General features: G+C 43.9%; 4 protein-coding genes across 4 annotated transcripts; 2 read left to right on the forward strand and 2 right to left on the reverse strand.

Annotated features, from left to right (window-relative positions):
• Positions 1 to 4,061: 4,061 nt before the first annotated feature.
• Positions 4,062 to 9,541, forward strand: LOC101759855 (squamosa promoter-binding-like protein 6). Its single transcript, XM_004981096.3, has 11 exons — positions 4,062 to 4,651; positions 4,973 to 5,154; positions 5,726 to 6,013; positions 6,091 to 6,320; positions 7,189 to 7,263; positions 7,338 to 7,445; positions 7,522 to 7,639; positions 7,740 to 7,881; positions 7,989 to 8,133; positions 8,227 to 8,817; positions 9,104 to 9,541. Exons 1-11 carry the CDS (start codon positions 4,062 to 4,064, stop codon positions 9,539 to 9,541), a joined length of 2,907 nt encoding a protein of 968 aa, XP_004981153.1.
• A 333-nt stretch (positions 9,542 to 9,874) lies between these two features.
• Positions 9,875 to 12,938, reverse strand: LOC101760264 (tRNA:m(4)X modification enzyme TRM13). Its single transcript, XM_004981097.3, has 9 exons — positions 12,716 to 12,938; positions 12,563 to 12,637; positions 12,174 to 12,470; positions 11,845 to 12,082; positions 11,228 to 11,285; positions 10,967 to 11,053; positions 10,755 to 10,886; positions 10,460 to 10,598; positions 9,875 to 10,213 (listed from the first exon to the last, which is right to left on the reverse strand). Exons 1-9 carry the CDS (start codon positions 12,835 to 12,837, stop codon positions 9,991 to 9,993), a joined length of 1,371 nt encoding a protein of 456 aa, XP_004981154.1. The 5' UTR covers positions 12,838 to 12,938; the 3' UTR covers positions 9,875 to 9,990.
• A 1,418-nt stretch (positions 12,939 to 14,356) lies between these two features.
• Positions 14,357 to 15,451, reverse strand: LOC101760667 (short-chain dehydrogenase reductase 3b). The gene is made up of 2 exons (XM_004981098.2): positions 15,427 to 15,451; positions 14,357 to 15,329 (listed from the first exon to the last, which is right to left on the reverse strand). The coding sequence occupies exons 1-2, from the start codon at positions 15,438 to 15,440 to the stop codon at positions 14,543 to 14,545; spliced, it is 801 nt and encodes a 266-aa protein (XP_004981155.1). The 5' UTR covers positions 15,441 to 15,451; the 3' UTR covers positions 14,357 to 14,542.
• A 3,008-nt stretch (positions 15,452 to 18,459) lies between these two features.
• On the forward strand, positions 18,460 to 26,193 carry LOC101761068. The gene is made up of 10 exons (XM_004981099.3): positions 18,460 to 18,669; positions 20,354 to 21,207; positions 22,039 to 22,168; positions 22,277 to 22,731; positions 22,821 to 22,901; positions 22,999 to 23,097; positions 24,283 to 24,441; positions 24,533 to 24,619; positions 24,767 to 24,838; positions 25,567 to 26,193. Exons 2-10 carry the CDS (start codon positions 20,443 to 20,445, stop codon positions 25,876 to 25,878), a joined length of 2,160 nt encoding a protein of 719 aa, XP_004981156.1. The 5' UTR covers positions 18,460 to 18,669; positions 20,354 to 20,442; the 3' UTR covers positions 25,879 to 26,193.
• The last annotated feature ends 34 nt before the right edge of the window (positions 26,194 to 26,227 follow it).

A 26,227-nucleotide genomic window follows, 5' to 3' on the forward strand; every position in this document is an offset into this window, starting at 1 on the left:
GGTGAATGGCGATTAGTTCATTGATTACTGATTAGGAGGGAGAGCAAGAGCTTTTTCCCTGACGACAAGCCTGAAGATACATAGGCCAAGTGCCAGGCGTTTTGTGTAGTGTCGTGCACTGCTAATGGCTTGCTCTGACTGGGAGCTATCACAGAAATATCTCGCTGTCCTTTTTTGTTCCTTGCAAAAGCATTAGTGAGATACCTGTGTGTGATCTATGGCGGGTCGAAACAGTACAAAACTTGGCATCAACAGATGAGAAGTTCCAGCGTTTGTGCCGGAACTGTTTAGTTTGCTGTGAGCACAGCGATGAGCGAATTGGTGCTCATCAGCTCGTGTAGTAGTATTATTTGAACGCAGTGTTTGCAATGCATGAATCACGCAAGAATTGAATAGGTAGAGTCGTAGAGAAGTGTTTCAAACGCACAAATCTCACGAGAATTCAGAAGAAATCTATGCATTCCAATTCCAAACATGATCTAAAATGAGTACTACAAACCGCGTGACTGCAGTGCTGCTCAGCCAGGTCCAAATTGGAGGACGCTGGCCCTAAAAAAAAAACTCAAGGATGCTGGATGCCTGGACGGTGGATGCGGAGCAGTTTCAGAGAAAAATAGTAGCATCGAAGAAGGACTGAAGGAGAAAGGACAGTCTGACAGCTTCAGATTCCGTGCGCCCAACAGCTGGGCGTGGCCGCGTGGGCCACGGGCGCATGGACCCATAACTCCATATGGCCCACCAGTCAGCAACGGGGACACGGCAATCGACGAGAACCTAGCCTGTAGCCCGGCCACGAGTCTGATCGGTGATACTCCCGACAACACCCAGATACTCTGCACGAAAATCCATGGCGCGCTCAATCCAGTCTCCAGGTGCTGCTTGGTGCTCGCCTGCTTGGTTAGTTGGTTTAGTTCTACTCTGGTTTGCGTTGTCAATTTTTTTCTCCGAAGATATATAACAAAATGGCTTCAGATTCAGATTTTGTAAGATTTTATCTGTGCCAGTAGTGCCAGTAGTGCTAGATAATAGCTCGTCCTGGGTCCTGTCTGTCTGGATCCACCCGTCTACAATTTAGCTCGCTAAAGTTTAGTGTATCTTTTTTAACCAGCTCTAGCTAAATTTTAACTATCTGTTTGAATCGATCAGCTAAATGATGGTTATGTCCATCTTACCCCTCCCACCTCTCATGCACGAGCGTGTTCGGAACCTTTGATGAACTCGCTTAGCCAGGTGCAAGGGTAGGTGAGGCAAGAAAGGCCATATCATTTGAAAGTTTGCCTGCTTGCCTTGCTCACGTTTCCCCATTCATTCCCTCAGAAGAAGCTTCCCCAAGAACAGCAGCAAGAAGCGGATCCAGAGCGCGCTGCAGCCAAGAAAACAAGACTGATTCCTGGAAAAAAATCATAAACCAAGGCCAATATCAGGTTAGATTGCGCCAAGCCGATTATGGCAGAGGAGTCAATTATTGTTCCTTTGTCAGATTCGATTTCGGCTGAGGAGCTCGATTTGGCTGCCGCTGAACTCGACCCGAAATTGGATCTTTACCATTGCCGCTGAGCTCGATCTTGTGAAGCTTCGTGGGAAAAAATGAGGGGGTCGACGGTCAACAGGTGTTAAAGTCGTCTGACCACTTGTCACTCGGTTTGGATCTTGAAGCTAGAGACGCGGTAGACTTGATGCTCGTGCGCCTCGACCGAGAAAACCGTGTTCCTCAACCAGTGTAGCAGTACATTTTTATTCGCAGTGAGAGAACGTTACGAGTCTAAGGTCTTGTTTAGTTCCTAATTTGGGAGTCACAAAATTGGTATTTTATCATAAATGCGCAACTGTAGCGTTTCGTTTGTATTTGTGAATTATTGTCCAAATATTGACTAATTAGGCTTAAAAGATTCGTCTCGCAAAGTACAACAAAACTGTGCAATTAGTTTTTGATTTTGTCTACATTTAGTACTCCATGCATATACCACAAGTTTGATGTGATGGAAATCTTCTTTTTGCATAATGTCAAAGTTGGGAGTTTGGAGGTAACTAAACATGGTCTAAGAATGAAACTACCTACTAGCAGCATGCACCCAGCCAATGGGAACATTTTTCCTCGAAGAAAAGAAAAGCTAGAGATTCTTTCTACCAGCTGGTTTGACGCATGCAAAAGCTTGATCAGGTATACAAACACTCCAGTTCAGACTTCCCTGCCGCCGCACCAGATAAAGGCAGCCCGAATTATGTCCTTAAACTATCCGATAATAATCCAAGCAAGCACCACACTAACTTTCTACTGGTGAAGGTGGTGGTGATCACGCGTGGGCGAATCATACGAGGACGAGGTGGTAATCCTAGTATGTTACTCATGGCAAGTCAACTGCTTGTCATACTATAATCCCCATCCATCGCAGCATGCATTATCATTATCTACGGTCTTGACTCTTGAGGCCACGATGGGATTAGCAGCTGCGGAGTGTGTTGCTAGCTAGTGCGGCTCCCTGATATGATTGTGGCAACCATGATAGCTAACACCACAAAAGTGAGTCGAATTGAATCGGCTAGAGTGAATTTGCTTAGCTAGCCGTGGCATGGTAGTTGGTGGCCCGATGGCACACGAGCAACCATGCTGAAATGACCGTGGAAGCTAGGGAGCTTGTGCGGCTATGGACACACGCATCGTGCACACGGTCGTCGTTTGTTACGTTTACCGCGAGAGACGAGTCGCACAATAGAAATGAGTGAGCGCAGCTTGTGGTAATGATAACAAGGTGTTTTTCTAAATTTGTTAACTACGGATCAAGAGTTGCATGATAAAATCACGACTTTCTCAAGATAGCAAACTTTTACAAGTAAATTTAAGGTGGGCATACGAGTGTCCATTCTATGATAACTAAGATGATCTAAGCCACCCATATTCCATTTCCATGCTCTTTTTTTTGCACATGCTCTCCTCAACAGAGTTATTACACATGCATTAAGACAATAACTAAGTAACATGCATTGTGCTTATCAAACTTTAGATGATTTTGCTAGTTATACTTGTCCCGCATATGTTGTGAACTTGAGGCGTCACATAACTCGTTATACTACTATTACAACTGTTTTTTATATCGCTATTACAACTTTTACACACGATTAAGGACCTGCTCGGCTCCTCCCATGCGGAATCTACCTTTTCTCGATATATCGTCATAGTCAAATTTGACATACATCACGACATTATCTAGTCGTCATACGAATATCGTATGCAGTTAGTATCTTTGGTCATCACCTTATCTTAGACGTGTGCGGTTGTACACTTTTGCTTCTCTTACCTGTTCAAACGGGATGGAATTTAGTGTCCGTTCTAACTCAAAACCGGTTAATCGTACTTTCTAGCCTCTAAGATACCACCAAGTACACTATTGACATGTTGGATCCTCCTATCATTGCAACAAACCTTTGAAAAGCTGGCTACCCACACTAATTTCCCTTTGCTCGGTGCCGATTGTCGTGTAGCCGCTGGGGTGCGGCGTGCAATTTTGTGGCGGCACTGTTTGGACTAGGCCACCCCGCTACGGGTCCCTATCTATCATCTCCCCACTCACACATGCCATCCCATCTCTGCCCTTTCTGCTCTTTCCCCTCCACCTCTGCTCCCCACCTCGACTCCGTTGCTGCCTTCCCACCAAAACTTCCTCGCAAATTCCTCCATCTCCAGCGGGATTCGCCCAGTTCGTCAACTCCGGAGCTCGATTCGTTCCCGAAGCTGCGGCCTGGGCCGCCAATTTGCTCGGTTTGGTGTCTCGCTGATTCGCCTCAGTATTTTTCTCCCCTGCAATGTTTCGGTGATTCGCGCCGTATGAGCTCGGATTGGCGGCGGTGTTTCTGATTCCTGCTTGCCGGATGTGGAGGCGCGAGGTCATGTGGGTTTCTCTGGTGTGGATCCGGGACTGCGTGGGCGTCACTTTCGTCGATTTTCAGAGTGGGAGGGGAGCCGACTAGATCTCTCGGCTCCCGCGGTTGCTGCGCTCCTTCGAAGAGTCGGGGAGGCTAGCTGTGATCGAAGGTTCGTGTAGAGTTTTGGGAGGTGAGGGGACATGGAGGCCGCCAGGCTCGGTGCGCAGAGCAGCCACTTGTACGGCGGCGGGCTGGGTGAGCTTGACCTGAACAGGCGTGAGAGCAGAGTGTTTGGCTGGGACCTCAACGATTGGAGCTGGGACAGTGAGGGCTTTGTTGCCACACCGGTGCCCACTGCTGCGGCGCATGGCTCAGGATTGAACAGCTCGCCATCATCATCCGAGGAAGCCGAGGCAGAGGTGGCTAGGAATGGCCTTGGAGGCGATTCTGATAAGAGGAAAAGGGTGGTGGTCATTGATGATGATGACAGAGAGGATCAGGACGCCATTGTGAATGGTGGTGGGTCACTGAGCTTGAGAATTGGGGGTAATGCTGTTGGTGCCGGAGCGATGGAGGGTGGTGATGTAAATGAGGATGAGAGAAATGGAAAGAAGATCAGGGTGCAAGGTGGCAGCTCAAGTGGGCCGTCATGCCAGGTTGAGGGCTGTGGGGCGGATCTGACTGCAGCGAAGGATTACCACCGCCGGCACAAGGTCTGCGAGATGCATGCTAAGGCCAGCACTGCTGTGGTCGGGAACACTGTCCAGAGGTTCTGCCAGCAATGCAGTAGGTTAGTTTTATGGTTCCTTTGCCATACACGTAATTATTTTGTTCATAGGAGACGAGCGTAGGATATCTCATGCAAGCTATATTTAGCGCAGCCAGACAGACTTTGGATACGTGCAAACTCTGATCAAGATGATGTTTTCAGACCATTGATATTTGAGAATCACCATAATCCATGACAGCTGTAGAATAAAATAAACGAAAAAGGCACATTATCATCTTTAGACTGTAACTGCAAGGCAATATTTCAGTGAAAAATTGTTTGAAAGGAAACTTTTAATATAAATTTTAGTTCTCTGTAATTATTATACATGTTCTTGTGCAGATTTCACCTTCTTCAAGAATTTGATGAAGGGAAGAGAAGTTGCCGGCGACGCTTAGCAGGCCACAATAGACGTAGGAGGAAAACTCGCCCTGATATCACAATTGGCGGGGCTGCTTCAATTGAGGACAAAGTCAGCAATTATTTATTGCTGAGTCTTATTGGAATTTGTGCTAATTTGAACTGTAAGTTTGCTAACTACATATACAGTTTTCTATTCTACATATGAAGTTCTGATACTTGTATACTTTATTTTCCCTTCAGTCCTATGTAAAAGTAATGCTTTAATGAAATTTTCTTGGTATAGACTTAAGATAAGACTAGCTGCGATCATATTCCTTTTTACAAGATTATATGAGTTCTTGTTACTCTATTTGACATGTTGATAAAAAAAATTGAATAGTTTTAGGGCCATGAGGTGTACATGGTATTATGTGTGCTGGAAGTTCCATGTATTTGGTTTATTTTAGAAAATTCTAGGATTGCTCATAGGAAGTCCCCCCACCCCCAATCAGCTGCGTGCTAGTGTATCATATTGAGCAATTTAGCATCCTACACTGACATAATGCTGCTATTACTAGCTGGTTGACCTAAAATTATTTCTATTTACTAGCTATTCCTTGTTGCCTGTGAAAGCTTGTCTCCAATATAATTAGTGCGTCCAAACTGCACTATTATCATCATAGTGAGTAGCCTGCAGAACTACTCAATGGTCATATTCAGGAAGATACATGACTCCTAAAATTGTACTTGCAGCTGACAGTGTTCAGCATTCAAACAGCCAGGAGCTGCTATCCACTCTTTTGAAGAACCTAGGGTCTGTTGCCAAATCACTGGAGCCAAAAGAACTATGTAAACTCCTGGAGGCATACCAAAGCCTGCAAAATGGATCAAATGCTGGAACCTCTGGAACAGCTAATGCTGCTGAAGAGGCTGCAGGGCCATCTAACTCTCAGTTGCCTTTCGTGAATGGTAGTCATCGTGGACAGGCATCATCGTCTGCTGTGCCAGTACAATCGAAGGCTACCATAGTGGTAACTCCAGGTATGATGCATTGTTAAAACTTGGAGAAATTGTTTTGTCATTAACAATTTCAGCTTACATTTTCCCTGCCTGCACAGAGCCTACATCATGCAAGCTTAAGGATTTTGATCTGAATGACACTTGCCATGATACGGAAGGCTTTGAGGATGGGCAAGAAGGTTCACCTCCACCTCCCTTTAAGGCAGCCGATTCTCCTAATTGTGCATCATGGATGCAGCAAGATTCTAATCAAAGTCCACCACAGACTAGTGGCAATTCAGATTCAACATCAACACAATCATTGTCAAGCTCAAATGGAGATGCTCAGGTTTGTCTTTTATTTATTTGGAATAGACTCCATATAAAGAATGCTAAAGGGCAGATTATGAGTTCAAGTACGACTTATCAGTCTGTATAGTAATAGCTTTATATATTGATGAAACAGATTTTGACTTACTATATCTTTTTAGTGGGAAATTAACGACTCACTAGCCGCCCACCAATATGCTGCTGGAATAGTGTGTGTATATATACATATGCATCAGACTGTTATCAGGAACTATCTTTCTTAGGTGGAGAATATTAAGGATTGGAATTTGAATTGGAATAAGGTTTCAATGCACCTGAATGAGGGAGCGAGATGTCAAATACATTTGGTTTACGCAGGACTAGATTGGGAATCCAGTGCTTCGCTTTATAGGGAGTTAATAACTCCTACCTTTACTGTTTCAACCTTCTGACTTTTAGACCTACCTGACTTTTTGATACCCTTACTAGAAATTGTGAAGACGTCAACAACTAAAACAGAAAAGATCTTGTAGAGTGGATTTTAATGGAACAGTGCACAAAACAAGTGTTCAATCCCCAAGATCCATACCTAGAAGTAAAAAAATTCATGCATCTCTAAAATTTCTCTTCAAAGTCACGTTGATTAGATAATGAATCAGATAGACACGCTCTTCGTTGCATCCTCTGTACGAAAATGCCAGGCGAGTACTAAAAATGTCTTAACATGAACTGGACAGCCTTCCGATGTATATAGAAAGATATGCATGAAGAAATTTATGTTAACAGCCAATCAGCCATAGTCTTGGTAGCACCCACACAAACACCAAGATACTTGGATTGCACCTAATTATGCTTAGATGCCCTCTTTTTTCTTGTGAAACACCTGATTCTGATTATTTTTCTTGCAGTGCCGGACTGATAAGATTGTCTTCAAGCTTTTCAACAAAGTTCCCAGTGATTTACCTCCAGTTTTGCGGTCACAGGTAAATTATGCATTCTCTCAGCAAGGGACAGGAAAATATATCTTGAACCTAACACTTAAATCCTGATTTTTCAGATTCTTGGTTGGCTGTCTAGTAGTCCTACTGATATAGAGAGCTATATTAGACCTGGCTGTATTATTCTAACAGTATATCTTCGGCTAGTTGAGTCTGCATGGCGAGAGGTACGCCCCATTCTTAATTTTTGTATGTCAAAGTAGTGCCCTTTTTTTGTTTGATTATTAATGGTCTTTCCTACAGCTTTCTGATAATATGAGCCTGCACCTGGATAAGCTTTTGAATAGCTCCACCGGTGACTTTTGGGCATCTGGCTTGGTATTTGTGATGGTTCGACGACAGTTAGCTTTTATGCACAATGGTGAGCCTCCTTACAGCTATGCTGCTGTTCAAATTTTATTCTGTATTCTTTATGTAGGAAATTTCTTAATTATCACACCTTTTCGTTCATGTTACTGCAGGTCAAATTATGTTGGACAGACCACTGGCATCCAGTTCTCACCATTACTGTAAGATTTTACGTGTCAGACCAGTTGCTGCACCTTATTCTGCAACGATAAATTTCAGGGTAGAAGGTTTTAACCTACTCAGTAATTCCTCAAGGTACTTTTATCATCTTGAATTTAAATTAACTTATTTATGAAGTAGTTAATATGATGTTTCCTTCAGCTTATTCATTTGCATCTAATACCATCTTCTCATGCTTGCAGGCTAATTTGTTCATTTGAAGGACGTTCTATATTCCAGGAAGACACAGGTACTGTAGCAGATGATGTTAATTACGAGGATAGCGACATCGAATGCCTCAGTTTTTGTTGTTCCATCCCTGGTCCAAGAGGAAGAGGATTTATGGAGGTACAGATTGTTATATAGCTGTTCTTATGATGTGGTGATCTCGGTTGTCTTCTGTAACCTTGAATTTCCCCTGAATATCACCTGCAATTTCAGGTTGAAGATAGTGGATTTAGCAATGGCTTCTTCCCCTTTATAATTGCTGAGAAGGATGTATGCTCCGAGGTTTCTGAGCTGGAGAGCATATTTGAGTCCTCCAGTAACAAAAATGCAGATGCCAATGATATTGCCAGGGACCAAGCCTTGGAGTTTCTAAATGAGCTGGGTTGGCTTCTTCATAGAGCAAACATAATGTCTAAACAGGATGAAATGGATACACCTCTTGCTACCTTCAACATGTGGAGGTTCAGGAATCTTGGTATATTTGCCATGGAGCGGGAGTGGTGTGCTGTGGTTAAAATGTTGTTAGATTTCTTATTTATTGGCCTTATTGATGTGGGATCCCGATCTCCAGAAGAGGTGGTACTTTCAGAAAATTTGTTGCACGCTGCTGTGCGAAGGAAGTCCGTTCAAATGATTAGATTTCTGCTGAGATATAAACCGAATAAAAACTTGAAGGGAACTGCACAGACATACCTATTCCGACCAGATGCTCCGGGCCCTTCAACAATTACCCCCCTTCATGTAGCAGCTGCCACCAATGATGCAGAGGATGTATTGGATGTGCTTACTGATGATCCTGGACTGGTATCCTCTTTTTCTTGGAATTTTGCCTTTTTCCCACCACCTCAAGTCGAGCTAATTTTATTAATTTACAACAGGAGATCCGTAGCAACTTAGTAGTAAATTATCATTCTCTTGATCTTAACTGAAGCCACATACAGATGTGCATGCATTGAACTATAAATTGATGAATGAATGAATTATGAGATGTCACATACACTATTTATATATGTAGCCTAATATTTTCAATTAATAGAGTTGAATCTTATTACTTATATCTAACGTGTCTGTTATGACCTATCCCTTCCAGGTTGGAATTAGCGCGTGGAGCAATGCACGGGATGAGACAGGCTTCACACCAGAAGATTATGCTCGCCAGAGAGGCAATGATGCTTACCTGAATCTAGTCCAAAGGAAGATTGATAAGCATCTTGGCAAAGGTCATGTTGTCCTCGGTGTTCCAAGCAGTATGTGCTCTGTAATAACTGATGGTGTTAAGCCTGGTGATGTTAGCCTTGAGATCTGCAGGCCAATGTCTGCATCAGTGCCAGGTTGCCTCCTCTGCACCCAACAGGCGCGGGTGTATCCAAATTCTAGGGCAAGGACCTTCCTTTACCGGCCAGCAATGCTAACGGTGATGGGAGTTGCCGTGGTTTGTGTCTGTGTGGGCATACTTCTTCACACCTTTCCCAGGGTTTATGCCGCCCCCACATTCAGATGGGAGTTGTTGGAGCGTGGACCGATGTGAGAAGGTTTAGGATGAAATAAGCCTAGCTTTCGTTTGTAAGTTGAGAGCTTTAGTGTAGTGGGTAAGATCAAAGGAACATAATTGCCGTGTGAAGAAGTTCCTTTGTATTTAAAGCAGGATCCTGTCGCTGCTGTAAGCTTACACATCGTCAATATCAACTATATTTACAACCTAACATGCTTCCATTACATCCATCCATCTTTTTTATTGTAGAATTCATTCTTTTCGGAGCTTTTGTGAACCATCAGAATAAAAACATGTTCTTGTTTGTATATATGTTGACCTCTTGTCCTTATGTGATACAGGACAGGTTAAGAATTGAGACATAATATCTACACTTGGAATGATGTCAAAAATCTCAAAGATTGTATTTGTTGAAATGATATTTTACAACTCAAGTTCCTGAATTTTAGCAGGGCTGAAACACACGCACTTTCTGTTCAGCAAAATCAAGATGTGCACTTTGCGATTAGTAGACGGTTCTCTGGTGAAATATTTGATGGAACATAGCTTACAAGATCTGCAACTAGACCCTTATGTCTAAGCCATAACAGCCTCCCGGTATCAATGATGTCTTTACACATGAATCCTAGAGAGGCCCTCTCCCCTGTTGGTATACTTCGGATTATTCTCTCAATTCCGATGATCTCTGGATCAGGCTTCTCTGGTTCTCTGCAACGAGGTCCAACACACACAAAAAAGTCAACAAATACATATCAAGCTTGCAATGCACTGCGTCTTAAAATTCCAGAGAACGAATTATGGGCGTTATTCAAATGTTTGAATGTTGATAAAAAATAACCTTCAGATAACCGGGAAAGATGCCCAGACGAGGCTAAAGGTTGGAGCAGAATATCTTTCACGGCAATAGAAAATGCAGACAAGACTCAAGGATAATTGTGCTTAATGATAACCAACCTGACTTCAGAAGACGTGTCTTCAACCTCCGCATAGGAACCTGGGGAGCTGTGATCACCATCGACAGCCCAACTGCTAAACCATGTTATGGCATGGAATTCTTCCTCTGTAATACCTAGTCCTGAGAGGAAAGATTTATCTGCAGGAATAAGAAAACAAAATTACTTGGCAAGCAATTTAAACAGCTTTGCTACAATTTTCAAGAGAGAACAAACTTTTATAAATATGAGGTGAAATTGAACACATCTCATTTTCTTTTTGTTGAAATGCTTAGCAATCTTAGAAAAGAAATTACTTGCATAATGCTTCCATTGACAAAGATGGTGGCAGCAGGTAGCTAGAGCAAGGCCCTGAAGACTATGTTTGCCATGGACCCTTTCTTCTGTTTGGTCATATTGTTCAGGGAGACAGCAAGTCATGGTCATATCTGGCGATGGAAAACAATTTTTCTTAGATAAACTTTTCTCAACATGAAGTGAATGCATAAATTTCAAATATTATGACAACCTGTTGCAGGTCCACAAAGATGTTTTCCAATTGCTAGATACTTAAGTCCCCTCAATGCCTCTATTCCATGTAGGTTCAAATCCTCAACTGCATTGTCCAGTGTGTTTATGTTCCTTATCAGTGATTATATTTGTTTCAGAAAGTACAACCACCCAAATATAAATGATCAATTGAACCAGCTCAGTTGCACGCAAAAAGATTCAGTTAAGGAGGTGCTTGCAAAGCACTCAAATCCAATATATAAAGAAAGAGAAATCTTACTATCAATTCTTAAACGCTCCAAGGTAACATCTTCATTTTGACGCAAGCTTCGATCAGCCTAGAAATTTTAGGTGGTTAAAGAACTTATCTTGGGGAAATCAGATTAAGCATAACAGCAAGCTGCTAATATGTTCCAAAAATTCACAGCACAATCAAGCTTACTCTAGAAAATAGCATATTATCCAAAATGTTAGAAATCTCCAAATTAACTGCAGTGGCATTAAACTCAGAAAAGAATAACAAGCTAAATATATAAATTTTCACATCACTAGAAACAACACATGAGACAACTGCACATTACACTAGTACACAAGTCAATTTTTGTTTTGAAAAAGTACTCAAGTCATTGCGTATTAAAATTAGATTGCAATTGCAAAGTACAGGCTACATTGAACATGGTAAACCACAAAACAGCAAGAGGTTGCAAAAACTCAGGTCATTTTGCAAAAAAAATTGAGAGGCAATATATTGACTACTAAGCCTAACTATGGTGCAGAGTTGACGGCTTTGTGGAAGTCAAGCTCAATTTCGCAAAATACAGTAACCAACAGCAAGCATTAATACAGATCAAGTGGATTTTATCCCGAAAGCACAATGACTTGTTTAGATTTACTGACCTTAAGCTTGTAGGACCGTCTCTCAACCAAAAACACATTCCTAATCCCGTAACAGTCCACGAGCACCTGAGTCAAGTACCCTCTTCCAGCTCCAAATTCCATAACCGCCTGAGCACTCACTGCCACATTCTCCCCACCCACCACATCAGCGCCACCCTTCCGCAACAAGCCAAATGCCTCCATGTTTCCAACAATGGATGCCTGCTGCGCGACATGCTTCTCTTGGTATGGCACCTTCCTGTAGTCCAATGGGTCCAATCCACCATCAGAAATCACACACACCACTAGAAGAATGAGCCTTACACAACCAACATGGAGAATCCCCCCACCTATCGACCTGCCCGCTCATCCATTTGTCGCAAGCATCGGTGATGAGATAGGACTCGCGCATCGCCACGGCTGCCGCGGCGTGCACCGACCGGATCTTACCAAGCAGACCCCGGAACTCATCGTCCGTAAGCCTGTATACGGCCGCACGCTTCTCCGCCGACGTGATGCCGCGGCCGGCCTCGGACCCGCCGGAGTTGATGCCCTTGGAGTAGTACGGCTGCGCGGCGAGTGCGGCGACCTGCTTCTTCAGGGGGCACTTGCCGACGTGCTCCTCCAGGTTCTCCTCAAGCACCGTGCTGCGCATGACAAGAGTAAGGCGGAGGTTACTGAGTTAGGGGCGGCCGGCGATGCTAGCCAACCCAAATGGTTGGGTGGGGGTGGGGCTTACTGGGAGGGGTCGACGGGGCAGGGCACGCGGCGGCCGGCGCCAGAAGCGGACTCGGGTAGGTGGTTCCCGCAATACCTGAGGAGCAGGATGAGCCAGGGATTAGGGCTCATGGGTTAGGCTGACGAGCGAAGAAGCTTAGTCGGAGTTGCTTACTGAGAGGACGGGAGGGGGGAGTTGGCGCAGTGGCGGCGCTTGTTGGGGAGCCAGAAGTGGCAACGGCCTGGAGGAGGAGGCGGTGGTGGTGAGCGCTTGCCGTTCGCCGGTGCACGGCCCATATCTGACGGCGGCGGCGGCGGCGGCGGAGAAGAGGGAGACGGTGGGGGAGGAAAGGAACGCAGAACACTGCCGCCGGCCGGCCGGAGGGTGTGGGTTCAGGGGAAACAGAGGTCTTGGCAGAGGCATAGTGACCGTGTGATCCAATATAAGCGGTTTAGATCAGCCCAAGGAAAAGACGGGGTGCGAGTATTTTACACTTGAACCCCTAATTAAATATAAAATTCTCTAATACGAACCCCAATTGGTAATCGCGATCCAAATTTGGTCCTAGGGCGACCGTTTGATCAACCACGTAGGGTCCAGATCGAGACGAATCTTAGAGGCCCTGGTGTGTTTTAGCAGGAAAGCCCCTTCACGTCGTCGTCTCCTTCCTCGCGAGTCCCGCCGCCGCCGGACCACCGCCTCCGCCTCGCTGCTCGAGGCCTGACCAGAGAGCAACTCCGGATTTGCGCCGCCTCTCGAGTGCGTTGAGAACGTGGGTGGCGTTCATTCTCTCGAAGCGGGAGGCTGGTTACGCGCGATGGCCTCGTCCCGAACGGCCGGCGACTGACAGCCAAAGATTGGAACTTGATGCACTCGAAGTGGTCACTCTGATCTCTTTTTCTCAGGCCATTATCGAACAAAACTAACAAAGAACAGCCTCGAATGTTAGTTCCCGCAGCACAAAATGCGACAGTTCAGAGTGAATGATTCAGCTGAATAGCAGCAATGGATATTCAGACGTTAGTTGCGCTGCACTGAACTTGTCTGTACTAGTAAGATCGATTGGTGCTTTACCAGCTCGTCGACGTTGCCGAGCGACAACAGATGACGATCTATAGAGGCTCTGCACAGAGCTATTGATCACTCCGAGTCAGACTACTGCAGGTAACTGTTTCCGCTGAGAAGATCACTCTCCTCTTCCCGTCAGGCAGGAGCAGGCGCTGCCCTCGAAACTCGGGTGCTCAGTTCTTGCTCGGACAAGATCTCGAAGTTTCAAAGAGGACGCTGTTAAACTAATCTCTCTGCCCGTCAAGTGTCAAACAGCAGTGATTGCGATTTGCAAGCACAACGACTAGTTGCCGAATCCCTTTTGAGTTTTGCCAGATGCACGTGCCCCACTGGCTGACTTTGATGGTAGCCTCATGGGCGACACTGACCAACAGCGCCTCGGGTTCAGACTTCAAAATCCGCCCAGTTGCGCCGCCAGCCAGCGGCAGGTCGATCTGCTTTCTCTGATTCCACAACATGGCAAGACAACAATGGCGGCATAGCTGTTTTACAGAGTTGAGAATTCTCGTACAGGCTACGGCCTTGTTTACTTTCCAAGTTGGGAGTTGCAAAATTGGCAATTTGCCATAAATGCGATACTGTAGCGTTTCGTTTGTATTTGTGAATTATTGTCCAAATATTAGTCAATTAGGCTCAAAAGATTCATCTCGCAAAATACAACAAAACTGTGCAATTAGTTTTTGATTTCGTCTACATTTAGTACTCCATGCATATACCGCAAGTTTGATGTGATGGGGAATCTTCTTTTTGCATAGTGTCAAAGTTGGGAGTTTGGAGGAAAGTAAACAAGGGCTACAATGGTTTGCGCTACTGTTTCATTCATGATTCATGACACTCTGGAGAAGTATGTATGAACAAAGAAAACGGAATAACAGAGCAATAGCAATCAAAAGGATGGAACATGTTTGGAAATATCTACTGCGTGTTTGGTGTTCACAGGCCGACGGTGTGCAGCACGGCGGGGTTGACGGCGGTGGTGGCACCGTCGACGACGAGGTTGTGGCCGCTGATGAAGGAGGCCTGGTCGGACGCCAGGAACAGCGCCGCCTCCGCCACGTCCTCCGCCCGCAGCACCTTCCCGCGCAGGACGTTGTGCGGCACCGTCATGGCCTCCAGCTCCTCTGGCCCGACGCCCATGAGCGCGCAGCTCATGGGCGTGGCCACGCCACCGGGGGACACGCAGTTGACTCGCACGCCGTGGCGCCCGAGCTCCCCCGCCGCGGCACGCACCAGCCCCAGCAGCGCGTGCTTGGACGCCGTGTACGACGCCGGCCCGAACCCGCCCTGGAGCGACGCCACGCTCGCCGTGCACACGATGGCGCCGCCGCGTGCGCCGTTGTCCGGCGGCGACACCATGGCGCGCGCCGCGTGCTTCACGCACGCCGCGGCGCCGCGGAAGTTGACGGCCATCACGCGGTCCAGCTCCGCCAGGTCCATGTCCATCACGGACCCCGTCGGGAGCAGCACGCCGGCGTTGCTGAGCATGACGTCCAGCCGCCCGTGCGCCGCCACCACCGCGCCCACCGTCGCCTCCACCTGCGCCTCGTCCGTCACGTCGCACCGCATGAACGTGCACCCGGCCGACGCGGCCACCGCCTCGCCCAGCGCGTCCTGGATGTCCGCGATCACCACCGTGGCGCCGTTCGACGCGAACAGACGCGCCGCCGCCTCGCCGATGCCGCTCGCGCCGCCGGTGACGATGGCAACCTTGCCGTCCAACCTGTCGCCGACGATCAAAACCCAAACCTTGTCAATGCACGAGCTGCACGCACGTCGCAACTCCAACCAAAGAAAATGAACAGCGCCAGCACACTCACCTTGGCTTGGACATGGTCGATGCTAGCTTGGTTAGCGCGTTGTCAGGGATGAGGCTCCGCATGATGAGTTTATATAGGCCACAGTTTTCTATAGATTTCGTCAATTTGTCAGTATTTTAGTAAAAACACAAAAAATTCTTAAGTAATCGAGAGGACATGATAGAGCGTTGTTACACTCGCAAATCGATAACTAAACTAATTCTTGATTGCCCCAAAATAGTATAAAATAGTAATAAACTACTTTTGTTCTGAGCATACTAGCTACTGTCATCATTCTTTAGGATTTTGTTGGATCAACCATGGGTTCCTGTTCCTCGAAAATGGATCGATGGAGAAGACGGTGAAAGCTGTTGCAGCCGAGATGGAAGGAGGAGATGGAGGCAGCGACTACTGAATAAGGTGCATGTGGAGGCCATGGGTGGTTGCACCCTTTGAGGCAGACAGAGCCATGGCACTCTCCCCCGGCTCTGGCTGGCATGCCTCCTCTGCCCCGGGCACTGATCACTGCTAGCACTGCATTACTAATCCATACAAGAAATCTGAACAGGAAGTGAGAAAAGAAATGCAACTCAAGAGCAAATCTAGACGACACCATTTTTTTTCCTTTAAATAAACAGGGGAAATCTCGAGTAAGGTTTCAGAACCGAATTCCGCTTGCAGGATTTCTTCATTAGTAATTCGCTTCTTAACGACTGCATTCTACTATAAACGACCTTGCACTTTTAAAATTGCCGAATGTTCTGTCTGTTCCAAGAAGAAGGTGCCATCTCTAGCTAGGGGAAGATGTTGCCGCCGTCAGACGCGAAGCTTGCTGCGCAAATGTTGCAGGAATTTCTGTTGTCGATCGCGCTTCATACCCTGGGGAGAGCATGTGCCTTTTCAGTTCAGTGGCGGCGACTCAGAGCAAGGCAGTTGGAGCCTCTAGATGGTCAATGCTCTTATTGGATCTCGCGCCGTCATGCTATTAACTCCATCTCCTGTTTCGCTGTCTCAGGTCAAGAGCAGCAGTGAGATCAAATCAACTGCTCTTCAGGCCTTGATCTCGCCGGCCAAACGGCCGTTGCGTCCGTGTTCAAAGCACAGGCCTCCGTTTTTCACTTCTCTGTCAGTTTTATTCTGAATTGGATAATTTCTTCTCCATTCTCCAGTAATCTGATAAGAAAACAAGTCAGTGCTTTCTTGACACTTCTAACCAAAGCATTGGAACAGATGGTTAGAGGTTTGTCAGTGTGCTGGCGCTAAGCTAATCCTTATTTGGTTTCAGAAAAGGTAGGTTAGTGTCTGCTGAGTGCTGACTGTTGCTGCGGCCTGCGGGTGGTTTATCGTCTATGTGACTGAAGATTCGATTCCATGCAGGGATCAGAGACCAGACCATGGATTTAAGGCAAAAATGGAATTGATTCTTTACTTTACAGCTTCAAGCATCGATCCAGCTGAATTTGTCTGCATCCTGCTTACTCCTGCAGCGGCCGGCCAGAGCTGACTGCCGCATCGGCGCGTTCAGACGACAGTCGATGAATCGTTGGCCGGTCCAAGGCCACAGGAAAATGACATTCGTCCAGGTTGGCTTGCTGTTCATCCCAGGGACATCCTCTTCTTTCTCCTCAATCTCTCTCTCTCTCTCCCTCCCTTTTGACCAGCCATCAAGAGAACAACCCACCATTTTCTTACGCCACTGATCAATCATTGTGCACCGGGTCGAGAAATAAAACCACGGTCCATCTCCTATCGACCACCGGCTCCATGTAAACATGCTTTTTTTCTGAACATGAGTCAGGTATTCTTTTTTTTTTTTTTGAAAAGTAGAGTCAGGTATTCTCAAGCTTCAGAATTCAGATGCTGAGATGCGCTCCCATGGCTGAATCAGGGGAATTCATAATTCTACAATGCTTATACCGTACAAGCAATTTTATTCTAGATTATGCATCTAGCAGTGCCAAATTAGCGAGCTATATGCCTGCTTATGTTCCAGGGAAAGTAAAGGGAAAATATAAAATCTGGCTTGGTGATTCGTTCATCTTGAAAAGGAAAGGAAAAAGAATTGGAAAGCAAGCTGAGGCTTGAAAGTCAGAAGAGGTCAGAGCCGCAGTTCGTGTGCACGATTGATTTTCACAGCTGCTATCAGCATTTTGCAGCTTCCTCATTGATTTTGGTAGTGCCTCTGTCTCCACTTTTCAGCATGAACTGAATGCCACCCATGCTATTTTCTCTAGCCGTCTCTTTTCCTATCAACGTGCTGCAAACTTGAAACCCAACCCAATAACACATGTACAAGATTTTTCAACGGATCTCTTTTCTTTTCTTTTCTTTTCGGATTGATAGAACTTCTGGGCCGTACACTTGTAACAAATTCTCATCCGCACTCGCCGCAACTTGGATGCAAAGGACTTCCTTGAAAAAAAAGAATAAAATAAGTACATGTATTTATTGATTAATTTTCAATATCTACACTTCTTCCGGCTAAATATAAGTTCATCCAAGTTTGGCCTAAGCAATGTTGATATTACGAGATTGATTATGAAAATTATTTTTGTACTTTCTCTGGAAAAATCGATACCATCTATAAGGTGAAACTTCAACCAATTTCTATAAAATTGTAGCATTTTAAATTTAGAAAAAGTAACTTAGGTCAAATATAGATGGAGTTATAATATTTATGTTATGAGGAAGTACTTGTACAATAATACTTCCTTAATTGTCAATTCTATAATATTAAGCCATGGCAGCTAATTACAACGATTGAGCATATAGTAGATCGATGACCACACAACTAATTAAACGCTCCAATAATATCTAATCTATGCCTAAATTTATGATAAATCACCAACTACGCTAAGAGCATCTCCAACAAATTACTCATATCCCATTGCTAAAATAGTCTCCACCCCCAATCATTTTGCGTTTTGCGATCAAACCCTCTAGCATATACCAAACTATTCTCCAATACCTCCCCGCTATGTGGGGCCCACATGTCAGCGGTTTTTTCTTTTTCTCCCCCGCCCCACCTCTTCCTCCTCCCCGCACCTCTTCCCTCTCAAGTCTCAATCCGCCGCCCCTCCCTCCCACGCGTCGGCGCTCGCTCGGCCGCCCGCGCCGGTCGCGCCCCCTCCTGACGGCAGCGCTCGCCCGACCTGCCCTGCGCCTGCTGCGCGCCTCCTCCCGCGGCGCCCGCCCCCTTCTCCTCCACCCGCAGATTGCTCATATGAATGGGGATACGCCGGGGGGCGGATTGATTTCGTGCTGGTAAGTAGACCCTAGCCCGTCTGCATGGGATTTTCGTGGTGTAGGAGTTCGTTTTTTGGCGATCGAATCGGAATATTTCGTTCGTCTCTGTTCAGTTGATTACCGAATTGCATGCTGCGTGGTTCTAACCCAGTAATAAAATGGCTCTGTTTGATAGTTTGTTCGTCGACTGATATTAGTTGACACAGCCATAGCAATTTTTGGTGCCCAAGGTACGGGTGTAGTTTACATCCAGTGATTTTTGGTGCCCAAGCTGTGCACACTAGTTGAGGACTGCTCTACTCGAGCTCTGTGAAATCAGGGAGGCAGAATTTAACTCAAATACAGTTATTGTCAGTGATAAGTCTTCATGAGTTTGATGTGTGCTGCATTGTAGGAGCATATGCTTATCTAGTGGCTTAAGTAGGGACCACTTTTCTAACTCCCTAAGGAAACACTGTTAGCTGTAGTTACCTGAAATTTTGGACCTAGGCACCCAGCCTCTATATGGGCTTGAGAGAGAAGATGTTGGGCACATTGTTTGGTGTATTGGGTATGTGGGTAGATACAACATGCATGCACTCAGCATTGTTCACTCCCACTCCCAGAAACATGATGCTTCATTCAGTGTCCAAATAGACAAAGGGCCAAAAACTGAAGCTACTTGCCACTTGCGTTTGTACTTTGTGGAGTATCTTGAACATATACGGCCTACTGAGAGCACATATAGCGGTGTCGCTGGTCTTCTGGTTGCTAAATATTTCTTAAACTCCCTAATTTCAATGGACTGATCTGTTAATCATGTAAACGCGTGAAGATGATTGCCATTGTTTTTCTTCTGTTACCAAATGCTTACGTGAAATTTGAAGTTACAATTTCAGATGCTAAGCCTTGCAAGATTGTAGGCAAGTTTTATAGGACGGCGATTAGACCTGCAATGCTGTATGGTGCATAATGTTGGCCTACAAAAAGACGACATGTCCAGCAGATAAGTGTTGCGAAAATGCGTATGTTGCGTTGGATCTGTGGTCATACGAGAAGGGATCGAGTTTGGAATGAGGATATACGTGATAGGTTAGGGGTAGCACCAATTGAAGAAAAGCTTATCCAACACCGGCTAAGATAGTTTGGACATGTACAACGAAGGCCTCCGGAGGCACCGGTGCATAGTGGAACCCTAAGGCGTTACAGTAATGTGAAGAGAGGCAGAGGAAGACCAAAATTGACATGGGAAGAGGCAATAAAAGGAGATTTGAAGGGATGGAATATACCCAAAGATTTAGCCCTGGATAGGAGTGCTTGGAAAACAGCTATTCATGTGCTCAAACACTGATTTGTGGCTCTTGTTGGGTTTCAACTCTAGCCTACCCCAACTTGCTTGGGACTGAAAGGCTATGTTGTTGTTGTTGTTGTAAGCCTTGCAAGATTGCGCTAGTTTTGCTCACTAGTCACTAGTAGGAACGTCGTGGTAACAGAATTCTGAATCCTGGGCTTGTTTTTGTTCTATCGTACCATGGAAACTTTGCAGTGTTATGTATCTAACAAAAAGCCAACAAAACATATTGTTTCTCATCTCATTAAAAAATGCTGCATGTGACTGTGGGCATCTTATTTGTAGATGTATGCATTTTATATTCTCATTAGTTCTTTCATCCGTCATGTTCTCATATGCGTATCTTTGTGGTATGTTTTGGTGCACCCATAGGTACTGATTTTGTTGAAGGGGGATGGAATAATGTATTTTCCCTCCTATACCAACACCTAAGCTGTGAGTACCCTATTTCAAGTGAAATCATGGCTCGCAAAGGAAATCAAAGCAAAAGTGGACCCAATCATGCTTCGTCTAATTGGCAAAGTACAGCTGATGGCGATGTACTAAGTACACCAGAAAGGGGCACCATGGATGGTGGAAATCTGAGCTCACATGGTCAAGGCAGATCAAAGGGTTCTGAAGGAAGCAGTGAGAAGAAAGGAAGAAGCAGCAAAAAGAACAGCAGAATTAATAGCATGTCATCATTGGGAAAACAGCAACAAATGGATACCAATTATGATATAAGTAGTTCAGAAGAAAATGAGCTTCCATCGAGAGGTACTAAAAACAGAAGAGGTAACAAGAAACCCTCAAGGCGTGGTTTTGGCAAAAGTTTTTGGATAGAGCAGACTCCATTGCCTGGATTGGCAGAAAATGTTCTGGAAAAGACCAGGTGCATGGCGTGCATGGCTTCATCCATCTTTAGAGCTTCCATGATGTATCTAGTGGAACAAAGTAAAAGATCCATTGACAGAAATAGGCCAACAATCGACGCTTATATGGCAATTGTGAACAAAGGGCGTGCCTATGTCTTAAACAAAATTGAGTATATTTATCCCATAGTTCGAACCTGGATTCTTAATGCTGGAAGGTTGATGTTGCTCTTGTTGACAGTTTGGTTAGACTGCAATGTGAGGGGTTTTGATTCTTTGCTACGATTGGGGACAAACTCCCTCCTTGCAGTACTTTGGTGCAGCATGCTATCAGTTCTTGCAATGATCGGGATTAAAAAGATGCTCATATTCATGGTATGTTTCAGCTACCCCTTTGGACTTCTGCTCAAATTACTGACAATGTAAATCTGTACTAGCTTAATTTATGGTATTTAGTGGCATCTTGCTGGCAAGAATGAACAAGAACCCTGTTTCTTCTTGCAATACTTGTACATAATACATTTTCATGTGACTTATGAAAGCTTTTAGCCATAATTCATTTGACCTCACAGTCCTGTGATTTCTCTGATATGGCGATATGTGTATGCTTATAATAAATGGATACATAATACATTCTTAGAATTGCTAGCCTGCTCTTACGTTGGTTTCCGCCAACATTTACTTAAGCTTCTCAACTAACTGGCTGCAACACTGTATACTGCTTCTGCAGTAGAGGAACAGATCCATTTCTCTGTCAATGGTCATTATTCCCGAGATATTAAAAATGAATTTAGTCGCCATGCAACATTTATCTTTTACAATCAACTGGACAGTACAATGTTCATGTAATCCTGCAATTCATGTGTTCATCATTTTTCATCTCAACTCATACTTTGTTCACTAATTCCATTGATTTCTCAATTATGATCAGTGATAATATAATTCGAGTTGAAGTCTGGTATATGCTAACTTGCAGTAGTGTTATGCGATATCTTCTCACTTGCCTTATGGTTGTAAACTCGTAAATGTAGTTTCAGTGAAAAGTTTTTCTTAAATGTCCAACATCTCTTTTTTGCTAGGTAAATAATGTCTAATTTTGTTTTAAATTATTTTTGCTCTTGTCATGGTGTTTCTGGCTTGAATCATGAAATACTTTGCTCATTGTTTCTTATCATTCTTTCCATCTTCACTACTCTCTTTATTCAGGTGATTGCTGCTTCTGCAGCTGCCTTCATTGGTCTAGGTTTTGCCATCCTACTTATCTCAGTGCTTGCAGTGGTGATTTTGTGGTTTTATGGAAGCTTTTGGACAACAAGTTCTGTAATAATTCTTGGAGGTCATATTCCACAACTTATTCATATTTATTTGGAATGAATCTTATTATTTTACAGTTTGTAAATGTATACGTAACTAAGTTGTGATATCCTTTGTTCCTAAAATGCAGGTGCTTCCTTTTTCTTGAAACGTGAACGAATAGCTCTCCTTATTGTCTGTTTATATTCGATGTATTGTGCAAGAAGCTATGTTGGATGGCTTGGATTACTTTTGAGCCTCAACCTATCCTTCTTTTCTAGTGACGTTCTAGTGCAGTTTTTGAAGAACAAAGTAGACAGTAAGAAATCTAATGGTTCTTCAAGGAGCTCAGAGCAAAGCTCAGGAGGATCAGGCAACATCTTTGAAGAATTTCAGCCATCAGCAGATAACACCTCACAAGCTGGATATGCTCGAGCCTCATATCGAAACCCTGGTGATCCTTCAACCAGTGGAGCTGAGAAAGAGCTGACATCTGAAGATGAAGTGGCACGTTTACTGAACTGCACTGACCACTATTCAGCATTAGGTTTCCGTCGATACGAGAACATAGATGTATCATCTCTTAAGAGAGAATACAAGAAAAAGGTGATGCTGAAAGATGAACTAAAGCATATTGATGTTATTTAAAGCTGTGGCATGATTATCTTTGTTAACGGTGATTACTGATTTTGCAGGCTATGTTAGTCCATCCTGATAAGAATATGGGCAATGATAAAGCTGCTGATGCATTTAAAAAGCTTCAAAATGCATATGAGGTTCGTGTATATTCCTTATCAAGATAATCATCAATCCAATTACGATGCATCTTTATTAAGGCCATGCATATTCATGAGATTCCAACCCAATGCACAGGTTCTTCTTGATTCGTTGAAACGAAAGACATATGATGATGAGTTGAGGAGGGAGGAGCTCCTGAATTACTTCAGGCGGTTTCAGAGTGTTTCTCAGAAGGTCTTATTAGTTTTCCTTTATGATTTCAGTGTGTTTATCAAAAAGACTTTGAGGTAGTTCAAGTGTGGGACTACCTGCAACTGCTGCTGACCTGTCATAATTTGATGGCTGTAGTAGGGAAACTGGTCACTTTCACCGGAATGAAGAATTATCCAAATCTGGGTAGATTATGAACTAGTTTGGGAGTGTTTACATATTTATGTGTACATTGGGTCACTAGGCAAGTTTGATACCTCAATATTCTTGCAAGTAGCACAAGAGAGGATAAAACTGACTAAGGTCACCTACTGACTTATCAAATTGATCTTTGGCTTATCTTGGAAATTTGTGGACTTGCAACTCAACCCTACATATAGTTTCAATCAGCTCTGAACTACCTGTAGTTTTGAAAGCACGGTCCATTAATGTTCCTTAGTAGCCATCAAAGTTGAATTGATTCATGAATTCTGTAGTAGTGTTGTCACTTTCTTTTGTTTGTGGGTGTGTTTATTTGGGAAAAACTTTACTATTATGTGTCCTCAAAGGCCCCTTTAGACAACTGATGGTTTCAGTTGGAACTTGAGGACTTGTTCAATGGTTCTATGCAGTTTGCAAGAAAGTTTTTGATGTTGGAATAATTTTATGTACAGATTAAGGGTCAGTTTTTGTTGTTGTGCTGTGCTTATTTGTTAAGCTTCTATCGAAAAGCAGCTATGAAATTTCTCCTAATTTGTTTATGGTATCAAACTAAGTTGAGATAAGAAATCCTGTTATACGACCATTGTTTGTCTCACATGCGTTGTATGATCTGGAAACACTAATGATTTAATACATCATTTTTATAGACAATTTTCAGAACATGATTTTTACATAATTTTAGTTTACATTCATACTTTTAGCAGTTAAATGGTATTGCATTTGTATTTCGTCAATCTTTATAAAAATAAATGCTCCACATCAAATACTTGTGTTTTTCTAAGGCCTCTCACTGATGGATGCCTAAGATAAAAAAAATTAAGTGACAGTAAAAGAAATTGTCTACTTAGAAGGATCGTGGTTTACTTTCATTATTAGGTACTGGTGTGGTATGTGTTGCATGGAAACTCTACTGTTATAATTAACAATCTTTTGAGTGTCCTGTTTCTTGCTTTATAGTTCAATGATTCATTATAGTTCTGATCGGCGTGATTTCAATGATTCTACTAGAATGGAAGGAACGGTACTTTTCAACATGGGTTCAGCCCTTCCGAAGGTGTTGATGAAGATCCTTATGGTCTTTCAAGAAGAATAGCCTGCAAAAAGTGTGGCGATTTCCATATTTGGATTTATACGGGAAGAGCTAAATCTCAAGCTAGGTGGTGTCAGGTGCTTTTTATGGGCATGTGATAATGGGTGATTTGTAATGCAGTGCTACCGGTACTTGTCTTAAAATAACTACAAAATTTTTATGTTGCAGGACTGCAAAGATTTCCATCAAGCTAAAGATGGCGATGGATGGGTTGAACAGTCCTTTCAACCTGTTCTATTTGGCATGCTGCAGAAGGTACATGCCAAACTATTCCAACCTTTACTTTATTTTGTTTAAAAACTTTAGCTTTCTTTCCGGAAATAAAAATGATGTATTCGTGTTGTACCGTTTTAGGCATCACAAAGTTGTGACTGACATAGTATGATGTATAACGTTTTGCAGCCAGATTTACCTCATGCGTATGTTTGCGCAGAAAGCTACATATTTGATGTCACTGAGTGGTTCAACTGTCAGGTGATTCGCATTTTCTTCAATAAAAATTCATATCTGTTCATTAATATTTTACAAATGTTTGCTGGTTCTGCACTATGTATCTTATTGTACTTTCATTTTTGCAAGTATTGCTCACACGTATGGATCATGTGCACTGTGCAGGGACACTGTACCCTTGAATAACCCATGCATCTTATAGAAGTAATTACTAAAGAGAGTAGTTATTGACCTGCTTTTAGAAAGGGGATATTTTTTTAGCGTTTTTATAGTCAATACAACTATATCTCGATAGTGTAAGTTTGAGTTGTAAAGAAGCCACTAGAGAGCACATCATTGTCACATCTTATCATTACCATCTGATCTGAAAATCTAAATCCAATGGACACAAATTTACCTAAAGAAACACTTAATAAATCATATATCTAGAACCTGCCATAGATCTCTTAAGGAATGCAAAAGGGCATGTATGATTTATGTAAAACTGAACAAGCAAGAATGCATACAAGATTACTAGATTAGTTGACTAGGCTACGGATTCTTTATTGCATCTGTGAATATGAATTTTCCATTCTAACCGCAAGGTTAAATTTCTATTACAAAGCTTAGGCATTTCTAGTTGTAGTCGGAGCAAATTGTAATTATGTATGTTTTCTCAAATGTGAGGTGCCCAATTGAGTGTCTACAAATTTGTTAGCAAGCAGTGAAGTAATGGGTACATGATTTGATATATGAATTTCCGATTTCTCCAGGGAATGAGATGCCCGGCAAACACACACAAGCCCAGCTTTCATGTCAATGCCAGCATGGCAAAGCAGAATAGTGGCAAGGGAAGCACCTCGGCACAGAGGGGTGGTAAGGTCCCGAATGGCGCAAACATGGATGGAGGACTCAACGAGGATGAGTTCTTCGAGTGGTTCCAGAACGCGGTTAATTCTGGCATGTTTGAAAGTTCATTCGGCGAACAAGGCGACCCAACATCTCCTGGCAGTGGAAGCAATGCAAAGGGTAGCAGTAGTAATAGCAGTGGTAGGAAGAAAAAGAAAGGAAAGAAACAGTGGTAAGTGAAGCGAAGCAGGTTGGGTTTGGCGATCACAACTCGGGCAGAGGAAAAAGGAAACAGAATAAACGTTTGATTATGCAAAAAAAATATAACTCCCCAAAATTGGTCCCGACTCGATGGTTGGGGAACCCTGGGATGCCATTGAACATCCCGGTTCTACATGGAGTGTTGGTTGATGCTAATCTGTCGTCCTGGCCATTGGGAAGTTGCCCGTGCCCTGTCGCGAAAAAGCTACAATCGAAATGCAAAATTTATGTAGATCTGTTAAGATTATGTGTGCATAAAAATTGCAGGTGATATAGCATGAGCTCTATTACCCTAGTCCCTCAGTAGAAATAGTGCTGTTCTGC

The sequence above is a fragment of the Setaria italica genome, chromosome IX, assembly GCF_000263155.2.
Source record: "Setaria italica strain Yugu1 chromosome IX, Setaria_italica_v2.0, whole genome shotgun sequence".
In the NCBI taxonomy this organism is placed as follows: domain Eukaryota; kingdom Viridiplantae; phylum Streptophyta; class Magnoliopsida; order Poales; family Poaceae; genus Setaria; species Setaria italica.